Source organism: Leptonychotes weddellii, chromosome 5, assembly GCF_054177405.1.
Source record: "Leptonychotes weddellii isolate Sample4059 chromosome 5, ASM5417740v2, whole genome shotgun sequence".
In the NCBI taxonomy this organism is placed as follows: domain Eukaryota; kingdom Metazoa; phylum Chordata; class Mammalia; order Carnivora; family Phocidae; genus Leptonychotes; species Leptonychotes weddellii.
This window is the reverse complement of record NC_138373.1, coordinates 102,887,073-102,900,516: the sequence shown is the minus strand read 5'-3', so window position 1 is coordinate 102,900,516 and position 13,444 is coordinate 102,887,073. Positions and strand designations below refer to the sequence as shown.

The window sequence follows — 13,444 nt, the reverse complement described above, 5'->3', positions numbered from 1 at the left end:
TTTTCTGTAAGTCCATTTTAAAAAATAGGCAATTATATAAAAAATAGGTTTTATTTCTTTCATTTAAATCCTTATAATCCCCCCCAGCCCTTTTCCTGTTTTACTAAACTATCAAAGGTTTCCAGTACAATGTTGAAGAAAATTGTTTCTTTTTCAAGTTTTCATACTTTGTAGATGATTCTCCTTGATATTCTAAGCAGATGAATATATATTTGCTACTAATAACAGTTTTATTTCTCCCAATTTTTACCATTTTTAAAGCCTCTTGATCTTTGATGATTTTCAATGACATCATTTTTTTTCCTTTAAATTAGTAGAGAGATAACTGAATACTTTCCATAACTCATTCTTTTTTTTTTTTTTTTAAGATTTTATTTATTTGTGAGAGAGAGAATGAGAGACAGAGAGCATGAGAGGGAGGAGGGTCCGAGGGAGAAGCAGACTCCCTGCCGAGCAGGGAGCCCGATGCAGGACTCGATCCCGGGACCCCAGGATCATGACCTGAGCCGAAGGCAGTCGCTTAACCAACTGAGCCACCCAGGCGCCCGGCCATAACTCATTCTTTTGTCTGCTCTTCCTGCTGACTCTAGCTCCTGAAAGGTAGTGTGTGGTATTATCTAAGTCTTTGGATTCTGAAACTTGGACCCATGTGTTTAAATCCTACCTCTACTACTTACTAGGTAGTTTAACCTTGGGCAAATAAATTAACCTAAGCCTCAGTTTCCTCATCTCAAAAAAACTGGAAATAATATATATACCTCAAAGATTTTTGTGAAAATTACATAAAGGCTTGGCACATATCATGATGGAGTCCTAATTCCTTGAGGACTAATTCCTCTGTCATTTTTCAACTTGTATTTGTTAGAATTCAATGTATGGGAATTTGTTTAAGCCTGTGTTGAGATTGCTTTTTTCCAAAAAGTTGGGGACACTATGGACCCAGACCCATTTTTAAATTACAGCTGACTCTTGAACAACACAGGTTTCAACTGTGTGAGTCTACTTATATGCAGATTTTTTCAATAAATATAGTATTATAAATGTATTTTCTTTTCCTTACGATTTTCTTAATAACCTTTTTCCTCCAGCTTACTTTTTCAGCATATAATACATATAACATACAAAATATGTGTTTCAGTAAGGATTCTGGTCAACAGGAGACTAAGTTTTGGGGGAGTCAAAAGTTATACATGAATTTTCAACTGTGGGGGGTCAGGGTCAATTTTAGAAACCCTCCGTTTTCGGTAGAGCACATCTTGGGTACTGACTTCATGAAAAAGAATCTCTGATCCAGTGTCCCAGCCTGCACAGACCCCAGGCTTTTGTTCCTAGTCCCCTCTGAGTACCAAAGCTGTACCAATCACAAAGATCTGAATTTATCTACAGAATTTACAGGGGCTGCTTCAGTGCTTATCAGCCTCATGGTTTTGTGCTTCTGGTTCATTCCTAACCTCAACAGGTATCTTACTTTCCTGCAGGCTCATCCAATCATTTAAAAGGGTGATTTTTATATTTCATCAAGCTTTTAAAAATACTACATAGCCTAGGTCATATTGTCAGAAAGAGAAGTCTCATTCTAGTAATTTTTAACAAGTCTTTCAGATTTCCTAGGTACACAATCATACCATCAGCCAAAAAATACAACTTTTTTCTAGTATTTACAGAACTTCAGTTCCTTGTCTTAGTGCATTTGTTGGAACCTCCAAAACAGACAATCCCTGCCATGTTACCAAGTTCATTTACAATGATGCCTGCTCTTAGTTTTTAGTAAAGAAACATTGTATCTTGAAGTAATTAAATGCATCTCTCTGGTCCTTTTAGGATAATTTTTATTGCTTTAGAAAAACATCCTTTTATTCTAGCTTTCTAACTTACTGGTGAGGAACTGAAAATAGAATCCTATTGTAATTAAAAAAAAATGTTCTATTCCTGGGTATTTACCCTTTTTGGTTCCTAATATAGTTTATTGGTGTCCTTTCTCTTTTTTTTTTTCCTTGAACTCACTGCAGAAGGCTACCCATTATATTCTTTTTCTCAAAGAACTGGTGGTTTTTCATGGCTGATGTATACAGCTCATATAGCTATGTTTAAAATACTTTTAAAATGAGGGGCGCCTGCGTGGCTCAGTCGGTTAAGTGTCTGCCTTCAGCTCAGGTCATGATCCCAGGGTCCTGGGATTGAGCCCTGCGCCAGGCTCCCTGCTCAGCGGGGACCCTGCTCCCCGCCTCTCCTCCCTGCTAGTGCTCTCTCACTACCTCTCTGTCGCTGTTTCTCTCAAATAAATAAATAAATAAATAAACCTTAAAAATAAAATACATTTAAAATGAAAGTAAATATTTCTGGAGGTTAAATCACTGCTAATATTCATGGGTGAAATTCATTTTTTAGGAGCATTTCTGTGTCAGTTTTTGTAGGAATTCTTTCCTCTTCTTGCTGTCAATGGCAAGCAGCCAATTATTATTTTCATTTAAGTTTTGTCAGCCCAACAAGAATAAAATACATTGTCTGAAAAGCTTTGCTTAGCAGTACTATTCAAAAGACACTATATATTAAATAAGGAGACTGAGCAATGGGCCGCACCAATCCACCGGAAATGAATTAGACATAATCTAACACTCAGTAAAAACAAAAAACGCTATAAACACCTCTCTTTTTTTTTAAAGTAAGCTCTAAGCCCAATGTGGGGCTCAGACTCACAACCCAAGATGAAGAGGCGCGTGATCCACTAACTGAGCCAGCCAGGTGCCCCAAACCTCTCTCGTTTTTAATATACACTTCTAGTTCCCCCTGGTTATGTTCTGAGATTTACAAAAACATTACCCATTCTGGCAGTACAATTTTACTACCTACCTGTTTTTCATCAGCCTTATTTCTCTTTTCAGCTGGGGGTCATCTGTCTTAGCTGTTTGAGACGTGAGAGTCACAGGGGCCGCCATCACCACAGTCTGGGGCAGCGAAGGAGCTGATGGTGTGGTACGGATCTGGTATGTCTGCATATCTCCTGATGCAGCTGTGTGGTCAAAAGAATGAGTTAATGCCTAAGTGTCTTTGAAAGGACGCTGGGATGTTCTCCAGAGACACTTAGGCGTACTTACTTTGTACAACCACCTGGTTGCTGGGCACAAGTATTTGCTGTCCATCAGAGGTCTGGGCATACTGGAGAATTGTTGTACCTTGCTGAGTACTGCCTGAATTTGTCATGGTTAATGTCTGAAGTCCCTGTACTCCATCTGTGCCTGGACTGGCCAGTTGTAAGGCTCCATTTGGGGCAATGGCAACTTTAACCAAAGAGAGAACATAGCTATTGTAAGGCTAGACAATACACTAATTGCAAAGGATTGGTGAAAACAAAAACCCCAAACACTATTTACTAAAACAGGTTTGAATGCAGTTCGACTTGCTGTCAACTACTCTGAGTGAACTATATGTAACAGAAATAAAATGGCATTTCTCTATAAAATTTTATAGTTCAGATGCACTAATCTTAAATTTAGTCTCAACCTTTACAATATAACTGATTAGTCAAAACACACTTTAGTCTCCATGAAGCACTGCATGCTGATTGCTAATGCTGTCACGGCCGTTCTGGGGCGTTAGGAGATGGTACCGATGGCTAACTTATAAAGGAAAAGTAAGTAGAAGGAAACATTAACATAGTTTGTAATTTTTATTAAAATAAGCTCAAAAATATTTTTGAATAGATTAAGCGTGCCTATGGAAAAATTTTAAATAGGATTAAAGGTTACACAATGAAAACATAAATCTTCATACTGCTTCTGAGCTCTGTTAAAACATATTAAATGTTATGTGATATTTTAAAAATGTAGTAATTTATTCAAGTCACTTCCTAGTGCAAATCACCAGTAAGGTGGTCATGAGAAAGCCCACATGTAGATCACATTACTATGTGTCCCCCAAGCATTTTTCAATAAATTTTACTTATGTTAATGCTTTCCTCTCAAACCTTAAATGAAACACCCAAAAGGTGTGACCAAATAGAAAACGTTTTAGCATTATGCAATTCCACATAATAAATCCCCTTTAGAATTTTTTTTTTTTTTAAAGATTTTATTTATTTATTTGACAGAGAGAGACACAGCGAGAGAGGGAACACAAGCAGGGGGAGTGGGAGAGGGAGAGGGAGAAGCAGCTCCCTGCAGAGCAGGGAGCCCGACGCGGGACTCGATCCCAGGACCCTGGGATCATGACCTGAGCTGAAGGCAGTCGCTTAACCAACTGAGCCACCCAGGCGCCCCAATCCCCTTTAGAATTTAATGCTTCATCTCTGTACCCTCTTATCAGATTGTCATTAAGCAAATTTTTCTTCTTCTACACTTTGGCTATCAGAAAGCCAAAGCACACTTGTCTGGATGTGTGTGTTTTAGTTGAAAATTTCTTTCAGGAGTTTCTAACTATCCCTCCTCCACTGCCACACAACAAATATTCCCATATACTTTAACTTCTATGACTTTAGAAGTAACGACAGTGTTTAGATGCAGGTATTTGTTTTAAATTTATATTAGCAATTATTTGCAATCTCCTATAACACACATTATATATATATATAAATAAAAAGTAAAACTCCCATTCTCTATCCCTATTTATTCCACTGGCTATCCCACACCCTCATCCTGAGGTAACCATTATTTTTGGTTCCATCCTTCCTAATCTTTTCCTATGTTCACATAGACTTCTATATTAATACATATCAAAATATGTGTATCCATACACACATATGTAGAGATCTAAGTCTATGTTAAGTATATGTGACAATACAGAATTATAACATTCTTGTCACATATCTTCCTATTTTTTTAAAAGATTTTATTTATTTGAGAGACAGCATGAGCAGGGGAGGGGCAAAGGGAGAGAGAGAAGCAGACTCCCTATGAGCACAGAGCCAAACGTGGCCCGATCCCAGGACCCCAAGATCATGACCTGAGCTGAAGGCAGATGCTTAACTGACTGAGCCACCCAGGCGCACCTTCCTGTTTTTGTTTAACATGTGTATTTACCTGGTTGAGTTTACTCTAAATCTGCACTGATACAGTAGCCATTAGCCATAAGTGGCTACTTAAAACAAGATAAAAAATTCAGTTCCTCAGTCTCACCAGCCACATTTCAAGTGCTGAGTAGTCACACATGGCTTAGTGGCTACTGTACTGGACAATGTAAATATAGAACATTTTCATCATCAAGGAAGTTCTACTGGATCATGCTGTCTTAAATACTAGTTTATACTGTACTTATTTCAATTATAACATATATTAGCCTAAGTTTCTATGCAGTTTTTATAATTTTTAATTTTAATTGTTTTAGAATAAACCATATTAGTATATCATAATTTTAACTCGCTAATATGCTACTTTAAGAAAAATTTTTTTTGAAAACAGTAATGCATGTATATGGTAAAAAAAAAAAAAAAAATTCAGTTTTGTTTAAAATGAAAGTGAATTTCTCAACTGCCTCTGATCTTGCTCCCATGTTTCCTTCCTTGCCACCACTGTTCTCAGTTTCTTATGTGTCCGCATTGAGGTGTTTTTTATATACTCTTTAATTTATTCATAACAAACTTCACTGAAAGCCTCCTATGCACCAGGCCCTCTATGCCTGGTGTTCACAGCTGTGAACGAGACAAAGTTCTTTCCCTCAAGGAACTTATCCTTGAGAACAGACCATAAATAAGCTGATCTATAATTCTAAATAATCTATAATTAAAAAATTAATATATACTTTTTTATAATTACATATAAATGCTATAAAAATATAAGAAAGTTAACCAAAGAGTGTATTTTAAAAAGAGTGGTCTCTGAGAAAGTGACACTTAAGTGGAGCAGGGGTGAGGGTGTAAGTCATGTGAGGCTCTGGGAGGACAATGTGCCAGGCAGCAGGGATGATACCCTGAGGCAGAACAAGCAAGCTTCATGTGGAGAAACAGCAAGAAATTCTGTGTTGCCAGAATGCAATCCAGTGGCAGATGAGATCGGAGTTGGGTAAGCAAGGCCAGATCCTGGATGTAACTTACCCTTACAGAACTTATTCTAGGTGTGATGGAGCATCACTAGAGGATCTGAAGCAAAAGTGGTGTGATCTAATTGGTGTTTTATTTATTTTTAAAAGATTTATTTATTTATTTATTTGACAGAGAGAGAGACAGCAAGAGAGGGAACACAAGCAGGGGGAGTGGGAGAGGGAGAAGCAGGCTTCCTGCTGAGCAGGGAGCCCGATGCGGGGGCTCTATCCCAGGACCCTGGGATCATGACCTGAGCCGAAGGCAGATGCTTAATGACTGAGTCACCCAGGCGCCCCTCTAATTGACATTTTAAATAGATCGCTTTGGCTGCAGTATGGAAAAACAATGAGAGCAAGAACGGAAGCAAAATGACCACCACAGTACTGAGATGAGAGTATAAACCAAGGTGGTGGTGGTGACTGGAGATAGTGAGAGGTGGTCAGATGGGACACGGATTGTGAGGCAAGAGTCAATTAGACTTGAAGAACAGGAGTTAGGAATGGAAGGAGAAATCATCTACAAATGGATAGCACAAAGAATCCCATAGGGTGATAAAATTATATCTTGATTGTGGTAGTGATTAGACAACTCCATGCATTGTCAAAAATCCAAAGTAAGCGTAATCACTTACAAGCTGTGTGACTTTAGGGACATTATCTAATCTCTCTAAGGCTTTATGGGTTTCCTTATAAATTGACAATTGCCTATCTCACTAAGTTGTTGTAACAAGTAAACGTGATCATGCTGAAAAAGTACTTTGCATTATTTTTGGCTCAAAATGCTATTCTTCAGTTATCCTCGCTATTAAAGCATGACAGTTTTTCTATACACCACTTCTTTATGAAAGTTAGTTTTTGTGTGTCCATCATATAAAAATTTATTCCTATACGTACTGTACTGTCCACTGCTAGTTTGATAGATGGGAGTTGGAACAGACATAGAAGTGACAGCAGAAACTCCAGGGTTTTCTCCGTCTCCTTTTCTGCCCCGTGTATCTTCAGAAGATAGATCTTTCAGAATTTTTCTGTGAAAGATAAAACTCTATTAATCAGTAATGAGGACAGCTTTACAAAAACAAACTGCTAAACCTTTTTCAGTCTCAGGTTAGAAGTGTAATATCTACTAGACATCTAAACTGTTGTGTCAAGGAGCCCTTCTAGTTTAGCACAGACTACTGTAATGATGTGTACTGCAGGCTAGTTACACTACCTGAAAAGAGACACCGAATAAATACTTTTCAATGTACAAGGCTCTTACACAGGTAAGAAACGTCTCCCCTACAAGAGAGAGGACTCCATTGTAAGGTATTTCATTAATTAACAAGAATAGTATTCATTTTATAAATAGTGACCTTCGGGGCGCCTGAGCGGCTCAGTCGTTAACCGTCTGCCTTCGGCTCGGGTCACAGTCCCAGGGTCCTGGGATCGAGCCCTGTATCGGGCTCCCTGCTCCGCAGGAGGCCTGCTTCTCCCTCTCCCTCTCCCACTCCCCCTGCTTGTGTTCCCTCTCTCACTGTGTCTCTATCAAATAAATAAAAATCTTTAAAAAAAGTGACCTTCATTTAAAAAGACCAAATTAAAAAATTTTTTTTCAACCTTCAACTCTAGAGTGAGAAGCCCACAGTTCTAAGAAACAAGAAAATTAGAAATAGGACTATAAAAAAGCACACAGTATTAGTGATAAGTGAAATTTTTTTATTTATGAATGATCTTTTTTTATCTCTACACCCAACATGGGGCTCGAACTCACAACCCCAAGATCAAGAGTCACATGCTCCACGGGTTAAGCCAGCCAAGCGCCCCAATAAAATTATTTAACAGAAAGTAAATATAATTAATTCACAGGTATCCCTCAGACTTGGTAAAATGAGACTTATGACCGGAATATGAGGATAGAAAAAGATTCCTTTCTGAATCTGAAAGATCTTCCAAAATATAACTCGGGTGGAGGGACAAATAAGCATTATTTGTTTCTAAGGAGAAAAAAAAAAAAAAAGAATCTTTCCTCAAGAATTCTGTGTTCATTGTAGAAAAATCAGAAAACTGAAATACTTGTGTGGAAGCAACAAAAAATAGTCAAAAAGGGGAAAAAAAAACCCTTAGCACTGAAAATGATCTTTCATTTATCTACACCAACCTTCCAGCCTATGCAGGAATTCCCTAACATTCCTAACAGCCTCTATTTCCAGGAATAAGGCACCCACAACTTCCAAACGGTAAACCATTCAATTACTAAGCACTTTTTTTTTAAATGTTTTATTTATTTATTCATGAGAGTGAGAGAGAGAGGCAGAGGCAGAGGGAGAAGCAGGCTTCCCGCCTAGCAGGGAACCCCATGCAGGACTCGATCCCAGGACCCTGGGATCATGACCTGAGCCGAAGGCAGACACTTAACCATCTGAGCCACCCAGGTGCCCCACTAAGCACTTTCTTATTTAGACCCAAAGCTGGTTCCACCCAGTGAAGCTAAAGAATTTTTTTTTTTTTTTTAGCAGATAAAGGTTGGTTTTATTGAGTAACTGATCTGTGTTACTGCCAAGGCCACCATGTACACACAAAAGAGAGGGAGTTTTATTTGTCTCGTCCTCCTTGGACAGAGTCTTGATGATTTCCTCCTCCTTGGCCTGGAGCCGCCCTTCACGGCGTTTGCGAGCCCCCTTGGTCTTAGATCTGCAGGCCTCAGCCTGGTCAGCCAGAAGCTTCTTGTGAGCCTTGTCGGCCTTCGGCCTGGGGATGTGTTCCATGAGAATCCACTTGTTCTTGAACACGTTACCCTTCACTTTCAGGTACAGGCTGATACGTGTGGCGGTCGATCCTCTTAGATTCACGGTATCTTCTGAGCAGCCAATGCAGAATTCTCATCCTCCTCATCCAGGCATTCGAGCATTAGCAGTACCTTTTCTCTTACCAACGCCCATATGTCTGCCCTTCCGGCAGGCCAAAGTGTTTTTAGGGCACCGAGCCTGGGAATGGACAGTCACAGGCTTCCGGATGATCAGCCCATCTTTGATCAGTTTTCGGATCTGCTGACGGGAGTTGGCATTGGCAATTTCATTGGTCTCGTTGGGGTCCAACCAGACCTTCTTTTTGCCACAGCGGAGGACACTGGAGGCAAGCCTCTTCTGAAGCCTGAGCATACTCATGGCTGCGGCCGCAGGACCGAAAGGAAAGAACTCGAAGCTAAAGAAATTTAAGCTTAACCCTAACTCTATATCCATGCCCTAACTTTGCAGTACTTATTTGACAACTGCTACAGTTATTTGAGGCCAAGTAATTTTAGTTCCTTCAGCTCTTCTTCTATAATGTGCTGAAAGTTGTTCTCCAGCATGGCCTCCTTACTCTGGACAATCTTCCCACCAAGAGCTAATATAATTGTAGACTGTATCAACAGATGTCCCACACAGAGAGTAAGAGAGGTGGCAGCCCTACAGGACTCTGTGTTAGGCATCACTGGTTCCTAAACCTGCTTATGTATCAGAATCGTCTAGAGAGGTTTACTGAATGCCATCTGGTATCCCTAATGGCTGAGTGAGTGGGTCAGGACAGGGCTCCAGACCCCTTTAACAGGTCCCCGAATGCTGTTCTTCAGCCAGCCTACCATGAGACTGTGGAATGCTGTGCCAGTTCTTTTTCACTTTCAAGTTATGAAACATTTTGAGCATAAAGAAAAGTACAGAAATTAAGACCCCTATGTACCATATTCCAAGAATCAAGATAGTAAAATATCCTGCAACCTTGCTGAACTCATTAACTACCTCTGCTTTAGTGGATTCTTTTAAGATTTTCTATATATGAAATCATGTCATCTGCAAATTATTTTATTTCATCCCATCCTTTCCAATCTGGATGCCTTTTATTTCATTTTCTTGCCTGCCTGAATACAATGTTAAATAGAAGTCATGAGAGCAGACATCCACAGCCTTGTTGCGTTCGTGACCTTAGCGAGAAAATATTCAGTTTTCCACCATTACATATGCTGCTGCTTATGGGCTTTTGTACAGGTGCTTTATTAGGCTGAAGAGCTCCCTTCTATTTGTTTGATGAGCATTTTTATCATTAAAGGGTACTTGATTTGTCAAATGCTTTTTCGGTGTCTGCTGAGATGACCATATATTTTCTGGTCTTATTCTATAAATATGATGTACTACATTAATTGATTTTCAGATTTTTTTTTTAAAAGATTTTATTTATTTGACGCAGAGGGAGCGGCAGGCAGAGGGAGAAGCAGACTCCCCGCTGAGCAGGGAGCCCGATGCGGGACTTGATCCCCCAGGAGCTTGGGATCATGACCTGAGCTGGAGGCAGACGCTTAACCGACTGAGCCACCCAGGCACCCTGATTTTCAGATATTAAGCCAATCTTGCATTCCTGGGATAAAATCCTACTTGATAATCATGTATAATACCTTTTATATGTTGCTGGATTTGTTTGCTAAGCTCATATTTTGCTAGGGATCTCTGTGTTTATATTCATGAGGAATATTGGTCTTTGGTTTTATAATCTCTTTTAATTAGTGAGTTAAATCCATGTCTTCTTTTTTTTTTTTTTTAAAGATTTTATTTATTTTTCAACAGAGAGAGAGAGACAGCGAGAGAGGGAACACAAGCAGGGGGAGTGGGAGAGGGAGAAGCAGGCTTCCCGCGGAGCAGGGAGCCTGATGTGGGGCTCGATCCCAGGACCCTGGGATCATGACCTGAGCCGAAGGCAGACGCTTAACGACTGAGCCACCCAGGTGCCCAAATCCATGTCTTCTTAATATAAACACTGCTATCACTTGATCTACCAATTATTTGCTTTCTATTTTTTAAAAAGTCTTCTGGGGGTGCCTGGCTGGCTCAGTCAGTAGATTATGCAACTCTTGATTTTCAGAGTTGTGAGTTCAAGTCCCATGTTGGGCATAGAGCTTACTTAAAAGATAAGTAAAAATAAAAAGTCTTCTGTATTCTTTTGGGTTATCTGAAGATTTTTCAGAACTCCATTTTAATTTATCATATATTCGACTAAATCTCTTAACAATTTAGTAATTGCTCTAAGGAGTTATAATACAGATACCTTGTCTACTTAGAACTGCTGTTGGTTTTTTTTTTAAAGATTTTTTTATTTGCCAGAGAGAGAGCGTGCGCGTGCACAAGCGGGGGGGGGGGGGGTTTGTACAGGTTCTCGGAGTTCCCCTCCGCTTGCCAGATGGGATGCTGCCTAATTCATGAATTATTTAATAAAGCCAATTAGATCTTCAAATTTACGTGGCTGAATTCTGTTTAACAGATTTGGTGGTCTCGGGATCAAACGCGAATTTCTGGCAGCATCTGGGGACAACAAAAAACACAGGCATGGAGCCCCACAAACCCTTCAGAGTCTTTCTCGCCGTATCTGAGGGCCCTTGGTAAGTCCCTCTCCGTTTTAGCTCTGCTCTTTTTGCATCCAGCTGCCAATCTGACTTTCCAGTAAAGGGTTAGTGGGTCAGGCTAGACTGAGGAGGTTCTATGGGAGTACCAGTCCTTAACCCTTGGTTCAGCCCACACTTTCACCTTGGAATCCTTTCCTAGTTCCAGTTTGTAGGCTGGCTTAGTTCACACTGGGAATTGCTGGTGGTACACAAAGGATTCTCTTGGCCTTGGCCACTCCACAGCAACATGTTTTGGTTACTGCTGTTGTATTGAGGTGCACATTTGGCTGTCTTGTTTTGTGTAAATAAAGGTTATCGCTAGTGGGGATTTCAGAAACTGAAAAGCCACAAAAATTGGTGGGCACAGGTCAAAGCATTCAAGAGCTGTTAGAGCACTTGCCACCTAAACTCAAAGACTCCCAAGGTTCGAATAAGCTGGTCAAGGAACGCGAGTTCACCCACCGACCTCACGAAAACTTGCAGTGAGGTGAGGTACACTGTAAAACAACCCATGAATCTCAACCCCACGGCAAGTCCCTCTTAGGTATTAGTTTGGCTCTGAGAAACCCAAAGGCCTAGTTAAAACAGATGGGATCCCTTATATCTACAGAGTTGAGTGTGCCACCTTCCGGCACACCTGCTTATTTTATGTCTAAGCACTATCGTCCCGCAGTTACAGATACCTAGCAAGATTAAACTTTTTTTTTTTTTTTTACTGAAACAACATGGAATTACAATGGCTGTTATGAGGAACACTGAATTAGACAAGATCATTCATTTAAGAACCTTTGCACTTGAAAGCAAGGGTTCGTGGCAAGAAGGGTTAACTGGCAAGAAGCAGCCTCCAAAAGATTTCAAAATTCCAAAATAGTCTCATTAAAAGATTCATGGCAAAAAGCTAATGAAAGAGAAAAGTCATCTAAAACAAGGCTGTAAGACTGATGTAAATCCTACTGCTCCCCCTGTCCCTAATTACTCCTCTGAGCGAGCTTCCGACTGAATTGCCTTTCCATTCTCCTCAAAACACTGTGACCTTTTGAACTAAGACCACTTGAGGCTACCGGTGATCCTCTTCAGGTATCTCTTACTCCTTGCTCTAAGGATGAACTAAGGGCCATAGTTAAAAAAAAAAATTTCTTAAAACTCAGGAGGGCCCACAAGAGTTTTTGTAAAGAGATTATCTCCTAAGCCCAATTGAAAGAGGGGAAATAAAACTTCATCTTGTCCCTTTGTTTCCAAATCCAGACTCAGTGGATAATGATTCTTTCTCTCCTGGGAATAGCTATTTCCTTTTTTGTTTGTCTTGTTACCTCCTAAGAACATGGCTTAGCTTTCTGCCTGTCTGGGATATGAGGCTGTCTGTTCTTTGGCTGTCTTCGGGAGTAACTCTAGATCTGAAGATAGTATCTCTCACTCCCCTCATTGAGGAGGCATTTTGGGTCCATTAGGTTGACAAATATTTACTCTTTTCCCAGCTGACACCTGACAAGATATTTGAAAGGATTTAATAACTCAATAGGAAATGTGGCCAAACTGGAAGCTGATATTGAAAGGCTGATAGGAATTTTTTTAAAGATTTTGTCAGAGAGAGAGAACCAAGTGAGCACAAGCAGGGGGAGCGGCAGGCAGAGGGAGGAACAGGCTCCCCGCCGAGCAGGGAGCCCCATGTGGGGCTCAATCCCAGGACCCCGGGATCATGACCTGAGCCAAAGGCAGACGCTTAACTGATGAGCCACCCAGGTGACCATGACAGGAATTTTTTTTAAGGCCTTATCCCCTAAGCTGAATGTACCCAGAGAGAAAGAAGACATTTCCCTAAGTGGATGGGCGTGTCAGTCCTTTGGCGTTTTTCAGTCACTAACCCAGTTCTTTTGAGGAATTAAGAAGAGCTGTCCTTGTTTTAAGAATGTAGTCTTTATCCAAAATCTATAAAGAACTCATCAAACTCAACACCCAAAGAACAAAGAATCCAATCAAGAAATGGGCAGAAGACATGAACAGACATTTTTCCAAAGAAGACATCCAAATGGCCAACAGACACATGAA

At 40.2% G+C, this 13,444-nt stretch overlaps 1 protein-coding gene and 1 pseudogene across 9 annotated transcripts in view; both read right to left on the bottom strand.

Moving 5' to 3' along the window:
• The window catches only part of ATF1 (activating transcription factor 1), an 88,133-nt gene that overhangs the window by 13,030 nt on the left and 61,659 nt on the right, over positions 1-13,444 (bottom strand). For 7 of the 9 annotated variants that reach the window (XM_031030064.2, XM_031030063.2, XM_006735153.3 and 4 more), the window contains 3 exons: positions 6,907-7,037; positions 3,096-3,278; positions 2,851-3,010 (listed from right to left, as the gene is read on the bottom strand). In XM_031030064.2, the coding sequence (XP_030885924.2) occupies positions 2,851-3,010; positions 3,096-3,278; positions 6,907-7,037 (474 nt within the window). The remainder of the gene's footprint in view (positions 1-2,850; positions 3,011-3,095; positions 3,279-6,906; positions 7,038-13,444) is intronic. The other 2 variants (XM_081821669.1, XM_081821670.1) reach the window with 1 other exon arrangement.
• LOC145721791 (large ribosomal subunit protein eL19 pseudogene) lies at positions 8,433-9,203 on the bottom strand (annotated as a pseudogene).